Source organism: Drosophila biarmipes, chromosome 2L (genome assembly GCF_025231255.1).
Source record: "Drosophila biarmipes strain raj3 chromosome 2L, RU_DBia_V1.1, whole genome shotgun sequence".
NCBI classification, from domain to species: Eukaryota; Metazoa; Arthropoda; class Insecta; order Diptera; family Drosophilidae; genus Drosophila; species Drosophila biarmipes.
This window is the reverse complement of record NC_066612.1, coordinates 14,845,306-14,862,628: the sequence shown is the minus strand read 5'-3', so window position 1 is coordinate 14,862,628 and position 17,323 is coordinate 14,845,306. Positions and strand designations below refer to the sequence as shown.

General features: G+C 38.2%; 1 protein-coding gene across 1 annotated transcript; it reads right to left on the bottom strand.

The window, feature by feature from the left end:
- Window positions 1–4,249: 4,249 nt before the first annotated feature.
- Window positions 4,250–5,936, bottom strand: LOC127010697 (uncharacterized). Its single transcript, XM_050885135.1, has 2 exons — window positions 5,496–5,936; window positions 4,250–4,632 (listed from the first exon to the last, which is right to left on the bottom strand). Exons 1-2 carry the CDS (start codon window positions 5,734–5,736, stop codon window positions 4,565–4,567), a joined length of 309 nt encoding a protein of 102 aa, XP_050741092.1. The 5' UTR covers window positions 5,737–5,936; the 3' UTR covers window positions 4,250–4,564.
- Window positions 5,937–17,323: the final 11,387 nt, after the last annotated feature.

The window sequence follows — 17,323 nt, the reverse complement described above, 5'->3', positions numbered from 1 at the left end:
CCGAAAAGGGGGTCGCAGTGACGAGGGGTTGGCTGATACCAGCCCCAAGTCAGGAGACGAGACGGCGACGCTTGCCGCATGTTAAATGTCATTTTTATGGCGCTTTGATTATATTTTCTATTATCGAAGGCATTTCGGGCTCCACTCACACACGAACCGTCCCTCGAAGTGGATGAGAAAAACCACCCTTACCACCGAGGAACCAGCCACCCACATCGAAGATGCTCGCAGCAGAGCTTTCCTTAAGCTCTCGAAAATTGTGAGCTGGGGCGAATGTGAAATCAAATTAAATTCAATAATATAATCATAATAATAATCATAATCAATGCTAAATTATGTGGACCCGCCAACACGGCGTATGCATAATTTCGCCCGGGCCAAGGCAATGGGACTCCCCTCAATCGCACTCAATGTAATCGCTTTGAGTGATGTGATGGACAGATTGATGGGCCCTGCTGCTCCGCTCCTCTGCATACATCGATGTTCGGGCATGTCCTATATGCGAGTATGCCACATCGAAGAACCATCAAATTTTTGCATAACAAATCAATGTGAAATATTAAAATGCATTTGCCGCACAGCAAGACAACAACGAGGGGCGAACGAGAGCAGCAATAAATAACTAAAGTCCATGTTTAAATTTTGAGAGGGGGCGTTGGGACAACAACACTCGAAGGCAAATGCAAATTCCAATGTTGCTGGCATGTGTGCATAATATATGTACTTTATTTGTTTGCCATTTTGTTTACCGGCCTGCTGTATTAATTATGACTTTGGCCAGCACATCTCTCGCTCTCTGTGTCTTTGGCCAATTTTCATTTTCTGCCCAGCCACTTATCAATGTTTCAGGCCGGGATTCTGATATTTCCGAACCGCTCCCGGGGGCCATGGATCGGCCATGACGTTAATCCGAAAACATCATCAAATATGAAAGGCTCTAAGCTCTTAAACACAAACTAATAAATACACACACTCGGCCCGAAACTCCGAAGGCGTGTGTGCAAATATATGCAGTTGTGTAAACTTGACTTTTGTTTGTTGTTCCGGGCACATCATTGAAATTATAATATTAAAATCACTTCCCCAAGGACTGTTTTATAAAAGGAATGTAAGTCTTTAGGCTATAAGGCTAAGTTATAAATGCAAGAACTAAACTATAAGTAAAGAGTTTATATTATCATCTGTATAAAGCTTCAACAACATCAATTCAAATTTAACTGAAGTAGTCCGCTCTTCACTAAAATTATTAAAAATACATCGTTAGGTATGGAAATTGAGCTCAACTTAAAATGTTATTGGGTAAAACAATAGGTACAAGTTTCACTAAAAACCATTCAACAAATTCCAACACATTTTTTCATAATTTCATCTAGCATAGAAACTGTTTGTATTCAGTGACAAATATGTAGTTCCTATTTTTATTTAGCCATATTCAGAGAGCAAAAAAGAAGCCATACAAAAATGCAATTAAATCACTAAAATTCAATTTGACATCATGCCAGAAAAACAAACAGAAAGCTTGTTTTCTCCAAAAACAAAAATTTAATCTTCATTTCTGCCAGGGATTACAAATGCAATTCATTTGTTTGAATTTAAATCTGTTTGCTTTGTCACACTCTATCTATTTACAAAGGCCGAAACCAAAATAAATAATCGACTAGGTGAAAAATAAAAAGCAATAAGATGCGAGTCGGATTTTGAAGGCCTGCTACTGTGATTGCAAAGATGTCAGGCCAAGAAATTTGTCGATTTCCTTTAATTTATACACATATTGATTACAATGGCAGATTTTCCGTTCGCCAAAAGAACAAAAACATCGAGATAGGAAAACAGTAAACGAAGAAGATTGCGGTAGTGAAGGAAAACCAAAGCACTTTCCAGCTAACCCAATCACAGCAGCAATAAATCTTGAACACACTCAGCACTTGCAATATAAAAAATACATAGATAAAGCTGCACGGAGAGAAATTCGGATACCACAAACAGACATTTAAGTTTAATAAATGTATATTTAATGGGATTCTATCTATACAACACCTATGTATGTACCTCAAAGCCAAGCCAAATTATCTTGATATTTTTTAACCAATTGATAAGAACTACAATTAAATTAGATAAAATATCTTACAACCAATTGTTTCCTGTGTGCACCCATGAAAACCAAAGATTTTGCTTATGCGCATTTTCGGTGGGTGGCTGTCGGGCGGCCAAGGACTCTCAAGTGACGGGAATAATCCGCTTGGCGCTTAAATGCAAACAAGTGTAGTTCTGTGTATGTAAATACTAATAGATGATTATGTAGTTGGGCAAACACCAACAAACACACTCGCCAAACACGGCAACAACATCGGTCACACATAGTTACATGTACACAAAGTGCACTCAACCGGGCGAGAGCTCCATTTGTTGTTTAGTTGTTGGCTTGTTGGGTGGATTTGTTGCCTTGAGGTCATTATATCGAAAACAGCAGTTGCCCAAAATGTTCCCCAAAGCTTTTGTATGACAATTCTCCCGACGGCCGGGGGCGGGGGCGGGGGTCGCCGGTCTGCAGTTGGGTTTAGTGCATTACATGCTTCAATTACAACAGCAGCGGGAATTGTTCGAAATTCGAATGTGAAACATGGAAAAAAGTTATACAAAACATGAAAATATATGTCATTGACTAAATGACAAATAACTTGAACGTTTTTCTTTTTGCACACAATTTATAGCTAGGAATTGGGTGTAGAAGCACGTAGAAAAATGTTTATGTGCATACTGGAAAAGTCGGTATTTAGAAAATAAGATTTTCTAACTTTGAATTTCAATTAGCAAATTATAACTAATTAAAATCTTAAATTAATCTATTTATTCGGCAAAATAAAGTCATTTATAAAAGTTTATTATTTATTATTGCTTTGAACTTGAAATGTATATATTAGTTTTATATTTTTCAGAACTATTTGCTTGTATTATTTTCATAAATGCAAATGGCATATTACTGGAATTTTAGTTTTGAACACGAGTACAACTTACATAGCTGTTGGCTAATTCGCTTTAATGACCGGAAATGTTTCCTAAAAATGTTTGCACTCCTGTTCGCTCACCCGTGCTTCATGGGTTCGTGCTTTTGGCCAACTCTCAAAGCAATTGTGATTTTAATGCATTTCAAAATCCTGCCACCAACACATTCGCACTCAGGGGGCACAAAGCTGTCAAAGACAAAATTACAAAAACCTAAACAAAAAATGAAAACGGGGAGAAAATCACTGAAAGCCAAGTACCAAAAGCGAAATATCTACTCAAAGCCGCTCTAAAGTTGTTGACTCTTTGGGCCAACAACAATGGTAAAATGCAGAAGAGTTGAGGCGCTCATTGTGGCGGGGTTATTGAGTGGTGATTGACCTGCCCCGCCCACGAAATCGGGAAAAGTTGTGGGTAAGCCCGGCGACGCGGAGAAGTATGCTACGCTTTTCAGGTCGTTCGGGTTGTCCAAAATTTCAATTTGGCAAACATCAGAAAGTGGAAGAAAAAAACAAGAGAAGTTATATTTGTAAGGAAGTATTTAGTACCCCTTTTGAATACTAATTTATCTATATAAAATCCTTATTTTCTAAAGGAGAATTTTTTTCCTATACAAGTTTTTCTATATTTCAAAAATATGAAGTCCTAATTCTAATAAATACTTATGAATTTTAATTATATTTAAACTATAAATTTAGATATTTGTATATTTTAAAAGAGAATTTCAATTTTTTTTATTATTTTATTTAAACCATAAGTCGTCATCTTTTTAAAATCGTAATAACCCTTCATAAACATAAGCTCCTTCGAAGGGGTCAATAGAATTGAGATATTAAATTCGAGTCCAGACAGACATCAACTGATGCACTCACACCTCACCGTAGTGATAAGGGCATTTCTTTGGCTTGTCGGTGGCAGCATCCTCGTCACCGAACGCCCCTTTTGCATCCCAGCCCCATGCTCATCATCGTCGTCCGCATGAAACTGAACAACTTCATCGTCGACTGGCCGGAGACGCCACAAAAGGTTATCTTCGTGTCAATTTATATTTGTTCGACGGGCCATTATATTTATTGTTAATGTCCCTGTTCGTGTGTACGCTGCATATGTGTTCTTCTGGAGCAGTTTGCATGTTTTCCTATGAATAATAAATACGTTTTGGTAATCGTAAACGCTGCCGCTGCACTTTTGACCCCAAGCTGCTGCTCCAGCCGTAAAAAATTATGTACACGGTAATAAAATATCTAAAACTTCCACTGACTAACTTCAGTGTTGCTTAAGTAAATTATTATTTACTTCAAAAAAGTGCCTATTATTTCTGCCAGTGTACTTGTCTGCAGTATCAATTTTGCTGGCTGGGGCGTGAACAATTTTATTACTCCAGTGACCCCTCCACTCGAAGGTCGTGTTCCGTCTTGGTCCTCGGCATAATCCATTTCATTTATATCAGCCCAGATTAGTTAGCTGCTCGCCAAGGCCAGACTCATTTAGTTAATGTCTCCGTCCGACTTGGGAGCCAGTCGGTAAGTATGCCTTAATTATTTGCATAACTCATAATGGACTAAGGCCGCGGGGCAGGACACTCGCCCCCCAGAATTGATTGATGACCCAAGGATCGGGGTTTCGGGCCTGGAAGAGTTGAGCCGACAATTCAATTGGTTTGGGTGACAGTCATTAATGCGATGGGCATATTAATTTCAGGCAAATTAGCCCCAAAACTGGTTGGGTGGTGTGCCTAAAATGTGGGGCAAATTAATTATTTTGAAAACTTTCCCCACTCCGAGTGGCTGGCTTTATAATTTATAAAAACGGACATTCTGTGGTTATCAGACTTCCCACCTCAAATATTGTCAACCGCAAAACCCACAACGTTGCATAATTTCTATGTGGTAAGCTGCACGATATACGAGTATTTAAAGAATACAATTTATTTTGTTTGCATAATCTCTTGTTTTTGTTCTGCTTAATTCTAACAGTTTCGTGAGGTGTGTTATACTAATCATATTTATTGAGTGTGGTGTTATACTCGTGTTCTGTTATCTGGATCACGCTTTATTTCATGCTTGTTTTAAGTTCTTTATTTTATTTTATCTTATTATATTATTTTATTTTAATAAGCAAATTATCGAATGATTTGTGAACTGAAATTCTAATAATTAATTTTATTATTTAAAAAAGGCAGTATATAGTCATGTTTTAATAAATTAAGTATACTTATATTCTGTTAGAACTAAAATAGAAATCGGATTACGTTTGATACATATTTGTTTATTTTAAAGAGTTTATCAATAATAATATCTATTAGATATTACGAAGGCCTACTTTATAAGAATCTTCTGGGCTTAGATCAGCTTGGGTCTCCCTTATGAACCGATCCCAATGCCCCAGAAATGCGAAAACTCAGTTTCACTTGAACTAGGCCTGAGCTTGTGCCTCCACCACCCACTCCATTGACCTAATGGGCATCGTATCTGCGGCTGGATTTCACTCACCTCTGCCTTTGATCCGCTCCCTCCGTATTCCGATTTCCATTTTCCACCTGGAACCTGGAGCGAGGCACAAAAGAAGCCACACAATGGGCCCGAATATCGAATTCGGCTTGCATTTGGGCAATGCCAGAAGCAGTGGCTTCACTTCACGGCGAGAATAAGAAGAGGGGCTCGAGTGCGGGATCTGGGGAGTCAGGAGCGGAAGAACGGCATCACGAAGCCAGACAATATTAATGATGCACATTGTCAAGAACTTTCACTGGCCTAGGCCACTTCCATTCGGAATGCGAATGGCACAAGGTCTGGCGCTGCCATTGCCACTGGCACTCGGGCTCTGTGATTCCGACTTTGGTTGTGACCCTGCACCACCTCTGCCTCCAAACACTCTTTAACACGGCACTGAAAGAAAAATTTAAAAAAATTAAAATATAAATGTTGTTAATATTATTGAATAATTTTACTTATTTAAATGATATTCAATTCGGTTGACATTTTGAACATTTATAATTTGAATCCGGAAAAAAGTCATGATAATTCGTCCGCCAACTTAATGAAGAAAAAATTCTAAAATTGAGAAAAAAAATTAAAAAAGATTATGATTTGAGCACAGAAAAAAGTCACGATCACAAGTGATCTTAATTTGAGAGTTCGCCTTCTGACTTATTCAAGAAAAACCATTCTTAAGATAAAGACATGCTCTCGACATGCTCAACATTTAGCATTAAGGTATAATTTTAAGCCCATCCACAGAAGGGTTTTGAAAACGTTTTTTTTGGTGCATACCATATTATATCTTAGGAATTTTGTTGTTCCGACTTTAACTTAAAAATCAAGACATGGTTTTAGGAAAAAGTTTTTTTAGACTTTTTCGCTCAGTGTGCTCCCCCACCGCTTGACCCACTGCAGTGTGGCCAAACCACAATGACACGCGTCGCTTCAATTGAAACCTCGGGCAGTCCGTGGACGGAAAAGAAGCGGCGCGGGCGGTGCGGAAAAGCGGGGCTCAATTGAGACGCACTCTAATGGCAATAATTATGCGGCAGCAACAGCTTCACCACCGAAAAGAAGCCAAGAAGAAGCGGCAGACAGATGGGGACCAGGTCAGGGCGAGAGGGCGGCAGATGGTGAGATAGAGATGGAAATTGGGGAGTGCGGGTAGCTAAGGAATCACCATTAAAAAAGACAAAAACGATGATTGAGTGTGCGTATTTTGGGTTTCAATGGTGACCCACAATGGGGGGCTTGGAGATAGGGGGACACTTTCAGGGAGGGGGTGGCAATCGGAGGTCGGCGTGGCAAGAAAGCAGGGGAAATGAATAGAAGGCGGAGTGGAGAAGCGGCATTCACCGCAAAGATGTCGAGAACAACGGATAATGCACTTCAAGAGCGGCTCATTGTGTCTGGCAGTTTGCGCTCGCCCCGTCCTTTTCCCTCTGCCCGCCTCCCGTCTCTTTCTCCGCCCCACTCTCCATCTCTATCAACTTGACTAAGTTCCAATTATTTGTGCGGTCGATGCTCAACGAGCGCCTTCCAATTGCAAATGTCGCTTGTTAGGGCGGGAGTAAAAAGTGGGTGGTGGAAGTGCGCTAAAGTGCAGGGATACACGGAAAACAAATTTAGGTTGAAGTCAATATAAACCAAATTTAGATTGTCTCTTGAAAAATGTGGAAATATGTTTAGCTTTTCTTACATGGAAAAAAACACTATTTTTATATATGTGACTTGCCCTAGAAATTTTTTTTATGCCTGTATAAAGTATTAGTTAAAAAAAATTACTTTTAGAATAAAAATGTTAGATTTATTTAAAAAAGTATAGAAATTATATAATAATAAAGTAAATATTTGTAAAAGAAGAATGGCTGAAAACTTTGAAAACAAAACAGTTTGAAAATTAAAATGTCCTAGTTCAAATAAATTTAAAATAAGACATATTTTTTCTACATATAACAAATTTATCTGTTAGTTTATATACAGTAAGTCTACAAACTATTTTTGCAGTGTAATCAGGCAGAGGAGAGTGAGGTTCAAAGGCGATTGCTTTAAAGTGGCGTTTGAGGGGCGGGGGCGTGCCTGTCGCCGCCACTAGTTGTTTTACAGGAAATGGTTTTTTTTATTTTCCAACTGCACTTTGCTCCTATTCACCGTCCACCCCCTCCTTTCCAGCACTTTTCGTTCTTAACAATTTATTTTGTTGTTGTTATTTTCACATTGGTTGCTCCATTTCGCTGTTGTTGTTGCGGTTTTGACTTATGTGCGCTCTTAATTGTTGTTAAGAAGTGAAAATCAGCAGCAGCAGCGGCGTTGGCGGCAGAGAAAAGCGAAATAAATCCGGTGGAAAGCCGCCGCCGCCATCAAGCGACGGGGAAAATGTGGAAAATGAGGACCGGAAGGCGGTTGAAGGGGAGCGGGGTCGATTAATGTGACTCACAGTCTTGACTTAATTTCATTTTGGTCGCACACAGGGCACAGAGATTCGGCGACCTACAACCAAAACCACACCAAAAACAGTTGGCATTCTTTTAAATACAATTTCTCAAAAAGAATAAAATGTACGCCATTTGTTTTAAACACGTTAGTCGAGATATTTTTTTTTTTGTTTTACCTACTAAAATAATAAATACTTTACATCATTATAAGCCATTATATAAGTTCCCTTGAAAAACTAAAATTTTGGTGTACCATTACTATCATTTAATAGAAAATAATATATTTCTGCCTGTGCAAATTCAGAGAAGAGCGTGGAAAATACGGCAAGAGCTCAAGAGGAAAACAGGAGGAAAGAAAGGAGGTGAACTCAGACACGGATATGGGTTGCAGGGTAGGAAAAAGAGGAAATTCAGTGCGGCTCAGCCGCAATCATTTCGACGTTTTTGCATATTTTCATGCAGTTTTCCAGTTTGCCAAATTCCGCTGCAGGCGTCGCAGTGTACACAGTGGGGCCCAGATTTCGCGAAATATATTTTTTAAATTACTCATAAGTATAAAAAAGTTGTGTCAATCTTTGTTTATTTTATTAATTATTTATAGGCATAACCTTTCTTTTGAGGTTTTTAAATAAAGGGTGAGTAACCAAAATAAATAACAAAAAAATGTTTGCCTATCAATTAGTATTTTCAAGATGACACTCTTTAATTATAATTCTCCACATTTCTTTTTTAACGCCTACCACCATTTATCATAGTTCAAAGAAGTTCCCTAGTTCACGGCACTTTCGTGGCTATCCATCAATCACCCATCAATTTGATGGCTGGCTGTCGTTTCGTCCCACTGTGCGTTGACGCCTTGTTGTTGCTTCGCTTGCTATCATCAACGCCTACGAGCATGCCAAAAAAGCGGGTGAAAAAATGCAGCGACTACAAAAGGAAAAGCGCGCGGAAGGGGGGCTGGGGAAGGGGGAGGGGATTGGTCTGAGGATGGGAGCGAAAGAGTGGAACAAACTGCATTCATGACATCCTCCGCGAATATCCAGTTGCTGTAGTTGCTGGCAGTTGGTAGTTATGCGCCGCTTAGTCACAGCTGTGGCGCTGACAGCCCGCCCGCTCCCCTTCTCAGCCCCCCGCCTGCCCCCTTCCGGTGGTGGCCCAAGAAACACCCCACCACCCACCGCCCACAGCTTGCATATGCATATGCACTTGGCTCGCAAATGCACGCAAATGACACTAAGAAAGATTTTCAATTTAAATGTAATTCCGAAAAATGTGACTTAGTGCTGGAGTTCTTATTTCTTACATTGGACTTTATTTTTTACTAAATAATTCTTATTTTTTCTAAAAAGAAATCACTCTTAACCAACTCCAGAGGTAAGATAATACCAGTATTTGTTGTATCTACAAAATGCGTATTAAAATATTCAAAAGAAATTTTAATTTTACCTATGGTTGTAATATTTCATTTGTTACAACAATTTTTTTGTTTTTCTTTTTTACCAACAGAAAATAAATAAGTAATGCCTTGTAATATATGATACAAGTTTATTGTGTAACTTTTTTTCCACATTTCTTCCAGTGTAGAGCTCAGCAAAAAGGAACGCCAAAAAAACGCACGCGCATTTTTCTTAATCTTTTTCTTGTGCTCTCCTCTTCTGGTGTGTGTATGAGTGAGAGTGTGTGCATATCCATCATGCTCAGTGAAGCGACCTCTGACCCCCCTGTGCCCCCCGAAACCCCCTTTCACCCCTTTGTGTTCATGTTCATGCCACGCGTTGCTGCTTTTACTTCTTCGCAACTCTATTTTGCATCTTTTCCGCTTTGCCTCACCACCCTCCTCCCCACCCAAGTTGAGCTCCACTTGATCTTTGACCCAATTTTTTAGCATTCTTTGGATGTAAATGCAAAATCTCCATCCGTCGGCGCACTCTCCCTTTCGCATTTTGATTGTGACGACCTGACAACTAAAAATATTTAAAACCAGGATTTCTGGGAATATAATAATATTTAATAAGAACCATTTCCAAAACGAACCCAATTTTTATTTACCATATATATTGAAAAATTAAGATCCTAAGAATTTGAACTATGATAACTTTTTTTGTGCCTTTATAAAATTTTATTTTATTTTATAAATAGGTTGTTTAATATAATTTTTTTACCCTTTAAGCTAAAGAAAATTTCATACTACCTTCATAAAAGTCTAAGTTGGAGTACATTTTATTCTTTCCCTAAAATCAAATCTGTGAACATAGCCCATTTCTTGTTAGTTATCTTTTCTTTTCACGTATCCCGAACCTACCTTTGGCCCATACTCCCTTCTGAAAACTAAAGATACTTTCTTGTTGCCACCCTGACAATGCAAATAGCTATTGTTGTTGTTGCTGACATCCAGGCGCTGCTTTAATTAAGCGCATTAATGTCACTAACTTATGAGTCGCCGGCTGAGTGCGTGTGGGAACGGGCCTCTGGAGAATCAATGCGAACTTGACATAACTTTAAGCGTTTTGTTGATCTTCAGTTTTAAGCCTCGCTGATTCCTTTGTGGCAACGAGGGGGTTTCCCTTGGGGCATGTTGAATTTTTTGCACCCTATAAGGTATTGTAGGAACAGCATGGAAATATCAATAAGTATTTCATTATTTTAATGTCTTTAATTAAATGAATTAAGTCTATGAAAATATATATATGTTTAAAAAAGTAATAGGAAATAAGTGAAGTAAATAATTTTGAATTTCATTTTCAAAATAAATAAAAACTATAATAAGATAAAATATCACAGAATTGTACTGTGCCTGTTTATTATAGGCTTTAAAGTATTATTTTTAATTATATAAAGCAAGACTTTTAATAATACTAGCATTAAGATAATAATTTTAATAAAGAAGAGCATTCCCTTATTCGTTTTAAGCAGAGTACAGCTTAATTTTTATTTGTTCGTTGATGTCCCATGCAAATTTACGGCAATTGGCCGCTGCCGTTGACAGCCCAAAACCCCTCCCCTATGCGCCCCCTGCCACGCCCCCCGGTCCTGTATTGACAGTGTTGTCAACGCTCGTAATCTGGTTTTATTATGAACGCTGAAGATGCGTGCATTAAACGAAATCAAAAGCGCTGCATATTGCACATTATGCCTTTTCTGTATATAAAGTTGTTCGTTGGCTGGAATTTGCACACACACACACGTGCGCATGAATGCAGGCACACAGATACACTCGTGCACAGAGGCAGATGCATCCGCGTTAACATTTCTATGCGGCGCTATCATCCAACACCTCCATAACCTGTGCTGCTAACTTGGCTTTTTCCTGTGTAATTTTGCGTCTAGAAAAATATACATTTTTACATCTTAACTGTAGGAGATGGAAATAAGAACAGCAGATGTAATTTCACAATCCTAATGTTGTTTCATTAATAATTATTTCACACTTTTTTGGATACTTCAATTTGTCTTATTAAAAAAAAAATAAAGTAATTTAGTTTTTTTGATTAACAACAAAAAATAAAGATTTACAAAGGCTTTAAGCAGAGACAAATTTATTTAATTTAAGTTTTCGAAACGCAAAAATAAAATAAACAAACAAACGTGATATTTATTTCTTCTAGTTTTAAAACGGAGATTGTTCATTTCTTGGCTGTTTGATTTTGGCACTTTTTTAGAGAATTGATGTCAACACTGTTGCCTGTCCCAAGCCCTCCTTCCCCGCTCCACCTCATCCAGGTGCGTTGCGGGCCGCCAAGTTTGTGAAATTTATGTTATTTGCGGTAGCCGTTTGCATAATTTGCGTGTTTGTAGAAATGCATGTATACATGGGAATACACGCACACTTGCACTCGCACACACATGACTTTATGTAGATGAGGGTATATGCACTTAAAAAACGATAAGCTCAAAATGTTTTATACAAAATTTAAGTTGGTAAACCATTGATTGATTGGGAATTGAAAACCTTTTGAAATTTTTATAATAATGAAAATATATATCTCTTATAGATATATTTTAGAATATAAAGACAGTGGAGATCCATAAACAAATGTGTGTAGTATTGTATTTATTAAAACTATAAATATAACTTTATGATTCCTGAAAAGAGCAATAAATTTTATTTACCTATATCATTTACCAAGAAGAAATCATTATTTTGAAATAGTTTACCAGGGTTTTACAAGTTTTTTCTCAAATTTTTTTTTTCACAGAAAACTTTTGAAACCCGCGGGAACTATTTTTTGAGTGTGACTTTACGCGTGCGGCATACCTCTGGTCACTCGCCGCTGGCTGTTGGCATTTCATTTTCATTTTCACGAAAATTGTTAAAACTATGTTTGCTCTACATATAACCCGAAAAAGCAACAGAACAACAAAACAAAATAAAAATAACACAAACAAAATGATCCAGAACAAAACAGCAAGGACAACAAAAAACAAAAAATCGCAGAGACAACAATGAACAGTCAATTGAGGGAAAATTGCAGAGCACTTTTTTCATGTCTGAGCGCTTTTAACTATGGCCGTGGGTGAAACGCTGAATGAGCTGCAATTAAGATATCCATGCAGTACGGGGGAATAGTGTTCAGGAAAATGGGGAAAAATGAAGCATACATAAGGGTTAGAAATTTTAAACAAGGTTCAAAGTTAGGGCCAACAAATAGTTCTAATTGGTTCAATCTTGTTGGTATGAAAATATCAATAAATTGCTTACGTTATAATTACATATCACTTTCTATTCGAATTTTTTCAGGGGTAACCCCAATACCATTCCCCAGAGGATAAAATTTCACAAAATATCTAAAAAGTAAATGGGCTAAACTTTTTGGCAGTCGAGAGGGAAAACCCGAAATGCGGCTTAAATTGAGCGCGGATGAAACTTTTATTATTATGTAGAAACTCACATAATTTTTTGCGTTTGAATTTTGGTGAACTTTTGGCTTTTGTTCTACTTGATATGAAGTTTGTTTGAATAACAAAATAAATATGGAAAATACAAGGAGTGAGTCAGATGACAATAATTAATGCTCGGCGTAGATTTGAAATTGTTGAAACGTAAAATAAAGCTGGGATTATATCGGGTTTTCAGCGGGGAGTTAAGGGTCGATGGCAAATGACTTCCGCGACCTGGGAGCTTCCTATCGTATGCATAATTCGAAATTGGCCGAAAACTGAACGTGATGGCCAAAACGGTTACCTAATTGGGTCAACAATGCAGTTGGAAATTTCAGCTTGGCGACCCCACCCCGGTAACCTGCCTCTAATGGCTTTCGTTTGGAGCCATTGTCCTGAGCGTTTTGCATGTCATTTCGGTTAATTAAATTATTTACGTCGTTCACTTTTGGGTTTAGTCGAACGAGCACGCAAATTATTTTAATTAGCAATTTCTGTCAAAACGATTTCCGACCAATTTTTCGTATCAAATAACTGCACTGAGGTATTTCGGACGTTTTTATTTTGTTTAAATTTACTCTACATCACTGGAAATAGCTCAAGATATACTCAGTCACCCAGCTCATTAAATATCTATATATAAGCAAAAAATATATAATATCAAATAAAATACGAATTTCTTATTGAAAATATATTTAATAATTTTTAGGTACACTTCCCTGTAATAAATATCTAATAAATAATCAAGAATATGGGCCTGCTTTATTTTGTTAAGTTGTATACAACCTTTGGTAAAAAATAAATATTTGCTAAATAAAATATTCATAAGCACTTGGCTTTAGTAATTCAAAGCACGGCTCGGGACTCCCCTTTTTATTTTCGATGAGTAGAAAATTGCATTTAAATCAATTGTTGTGTCCCTTTTTCCATTCACTTTTAGCTGCCCGATTGGAGGCCTCGCTGCGTGGGGCTTTATCGCCGTTTGCATAATGCAGCAATTCCAATTAGTTTTGGCAACTAAATTTCAATTACATTTCAAACACACTCGCACATGAGTAGCTCGAAATGCCTGGGCAATGGAGTTGGCCAAGAGATGGTTAGGGCCCACAAAGTGTTGCCTAGTTTGCCGCGCACGTTTTTGGCAAATCATAAAAATGAAATGCGGATAGCTGAAATATAGGAATATATTTCGCGAAAATGCATGAACACTTGTGTGTGCATAGATGCATTTGGGTTTTTTTCGTTGTTTAGAACGGGGCTAAAAGCCCAAAAGCATATCATTTGTTGCTCATTTAAATACCGTAATTAAGTGATATCATGGTATCTAATATGAGTTCCCATTCCGCATCAAAGTGGCGTGTTCGCCGTCCATGGCTTCCACCGTGGGGCGATGAGGCGATGAGGCGATGGGGCCATGCGGCGATGGGGCTTTGGAAGCGCAAACAGTTGCTTATTTTGAAATTTTATTTAGAGCTAATTGTTTCCTGGGCCAGTTCAGCAGCAGTGGCCGGCGAGCCAGGACCCGTGCACGTGAATAAGCCAGTTGGCAAGCAACCCCCGGAACCCAGGCACACACACATATGTCTGGCTAGGTGGGAACCGGGCCTATATGCATACGCACCTCGGAAAGGCAAAAGCCTGGCCGAAAGCCAAGGGACGGCCCTCGATTGTTTGTTTATTTGCCTGTTTGCCATTGCCCGTTCACACCGCAGCGAATCGAACGGAACGGAATCGAGGAGGATTGGTATTGGGCTTGGATTGGGATTGGGGCGTTCGGATTTAATATTTTCCTGCCGCTTTGGATATATACGTATTTACCTCCTGTGGCACGAGGGCAACTTGCAAGTGTTTAAAGGGGGCAAAAGGCTGTGCTCGTACTGGAAATGTCGGCCACGAAACGCGCCTTGCCTTGTATAATTATATAAAGTATGTAAGAAACTCTAATAATGGGCGGCAGGTGCTCATTTGGCGTGTCCAGTATTATTTATTGATCAATGCGGGTTTTTTAATTTCGATACTTTCAAAAGGTAAGAAGCGTTTTCATAAATATTTTACTATAAAAAGACACTATAATGGATATCCTTTTAACCTTTTAATTACAATTCTTATATTCAAAGATTGGTCATGTAAGGTGAAGTGTCTAATTTATCAAAACGAAACCTATTGGTTTTTGATAATAACAATTTTATATTGATCAATGTCTATTATTTCATTATTTTGACTATTATTGATAAGTATATTATAATAACCCATTCATAATCCATATTTTTCTAGAGTCTTGAACTTTTTGAAGCGATTTTAAAACCTTTCTGTATCTCTTAGTCAACAATTCTTATTTTCAAAGGGTGGTCACGTAAGGTCAAGTGAAGTTTTTAATACCCTTGTGTCTTTGTTTATCAAAACGAACCCTGTTAATTATCTGTTTTGATAATAACAATTACATCCAACGGTTTCCTGCACACGCATCCCCTTCCTGCTTTCAGTCCAGGATTAGGCCCGGACAGATCCGCATGGGGTCCGGCAGTAAACCTTATTTACCGCGACCGCCCGCTGCGAGCGAAAAGTCAGCGGTTGCCACTGGACAACCCTTAACCCCTTAATAGGTCTTAGCACATGCTTCCCCCTTTCCGACCCCCATTCCTCAGCTCACCCACACAATCGCGTTGCTAACCACAATCTTACACTGAAATAATAGTAATGAAGTAATTACAAGGATGTGTTGAGCCGATTTGTTATTGTTTAACTATTTTCTCTGTGATTTAAATTATTCAGTTAAGAAATAAAAAAAAAGATATTACACAATAGAATGTATGGACTTGTGTATTTTAAATATCAAGTTTCTTTTATTAGTTATGAAATTATATTCTACAAAACCTTCCTTTTATAATTCAAAATATTAAGTAATGTCGTAAAAAGGTAATTTCTATTTAATATAAACATTGGTAAGCTATAAATTAATAAACTTGGGACCCACTTTATTTTATTGAGATAATACACTTTTTACTTTTTCAACACTTTTTTCTGCGTGCAGGTGGACAGCAGCAGAAAGAGAGGGCGTGTGAAGGACGAAAGAGACGGGGCGAGTTGCAGCTGCAGCTAATGAAACACATCTCCGCTGGGTGGACCGCAGCAAGACGTGTTTAAATTTAGTTTTCGTTAATTTTCGTTTGTTGTCTTTTGTTGTCCAGCGGTTGCCTTGCCCTTCTGACCCCCAGCCCTCGCGAAACCTCCCCCCATTTGACGTTGTTGTTGGTATCAGCAGCCGTTGCTGATAAGAGCGTTGCGGTCGTCAATTTGTAACGAAACATATGTTTGCCCCAAGTGACAGGCGCACTCACGCTGCGCTCTTGTCCGCTGATAAGGAAAAAACAGGGAACAACGATCTGAAGGGGAGGGGTGGGGTTGGAGGTGGAGAGGGGGTGGGGGAGCGGCACTCAGGGAACGGTCAATGTCCGTTGGGTCCACAGCGCTCCATATAATTACGGGGCTTACCCATCAACAGGGCAGCGAGGACTTTACCTTAAAAGAACCTATCTGAATTCTGAGTTTTTTACCTTCATTCTATGCTTATAAGAAAATGTTATTCACATAATAAATATTTTATAATGACCAAACCGAATTAGTAATAAAATATTTGTTTGTACCTATTGAAGCTCAGTGATAATAAAAGGGGGGGTATTTTTAAAACAACTAATAAGTTGCACAAAAGTATGCAACACAATTTTTTAAATATCCTTTACCATTTCAGGAGATTAAAAGACTTTTCTCTTAACAATTTATAATTTCTTTCTGATAAAAAATTCCTGAATTTAATACAAGGGTATTTCAGGTTTCGCATCCTTCTTCCTCTAGACTAATTCCTTCAATCCGATTCGATTCAGCCGGGAACAGTTGTCTTTACTTTACTTTCGTTGGCAGGGTCACTTCAGCGAGTTGTCATACAGATAAATATGTTTATTTGCCCGGACTTACATTCCAGTGCGTCCCTGTATGGGTGTGTATCTGTGTGTTTTCAGAGCTGAACATATATTTACCTTATTACTCCGCTTAATGCCAATACACGCCGTCCGCATATCTATTTCTCTGGTTCTTTTTCTTCATGTTTGCGTTTCGTATTAGCTCACATATCGCTTTTTATTTTGAAAATTCCCTTTTTCTTTTCCTTCTCTGTGTCGTTTTTTTGTTGCATTTTCCCTGCCACTTTTGCGGTTAATTAAACCTTGTGGTCGCTTATTTTATGTAAATACACGATAAAATATGCACACACATTTATGTTTATTTTCATGTGAAAAAAGTGCAGTTCGTGACCAGCTGCATCCGACTGAAACTTGTGTGTCTTTCAATTTGTTAGTTAATTTTTATTTGCTTATTGATAGCGCGGCACACACACGCTGAGGATGATGGATGGCTTAATTAACAAATATTTAAAGACGCAAAAAATCATTTTGATTTGTTTTATTAAGGGGACAGCATGCAGGGGAGGATTAAACTATATTTGCAGGAATATTAATACGGACACATAAGAAG

Excerpts from the sequence above, each read along its gene's own strand:
- LOC127010697 (XM_050885135.1), bottom strand. The coding sequence starts at position 5,736 with ATGTGCATCATTAATATTGTCTGGCTTCGTGATGCCGTTCTTCCGCTC. Across the intron at positions 4,633-5,495 it reads GGAGCGGATCAAAGGCAGAG|GCCCGAAACCCCGATCCTTG; the intron begins GTGAGTGAAATC and ends CAACTCTTCCAG.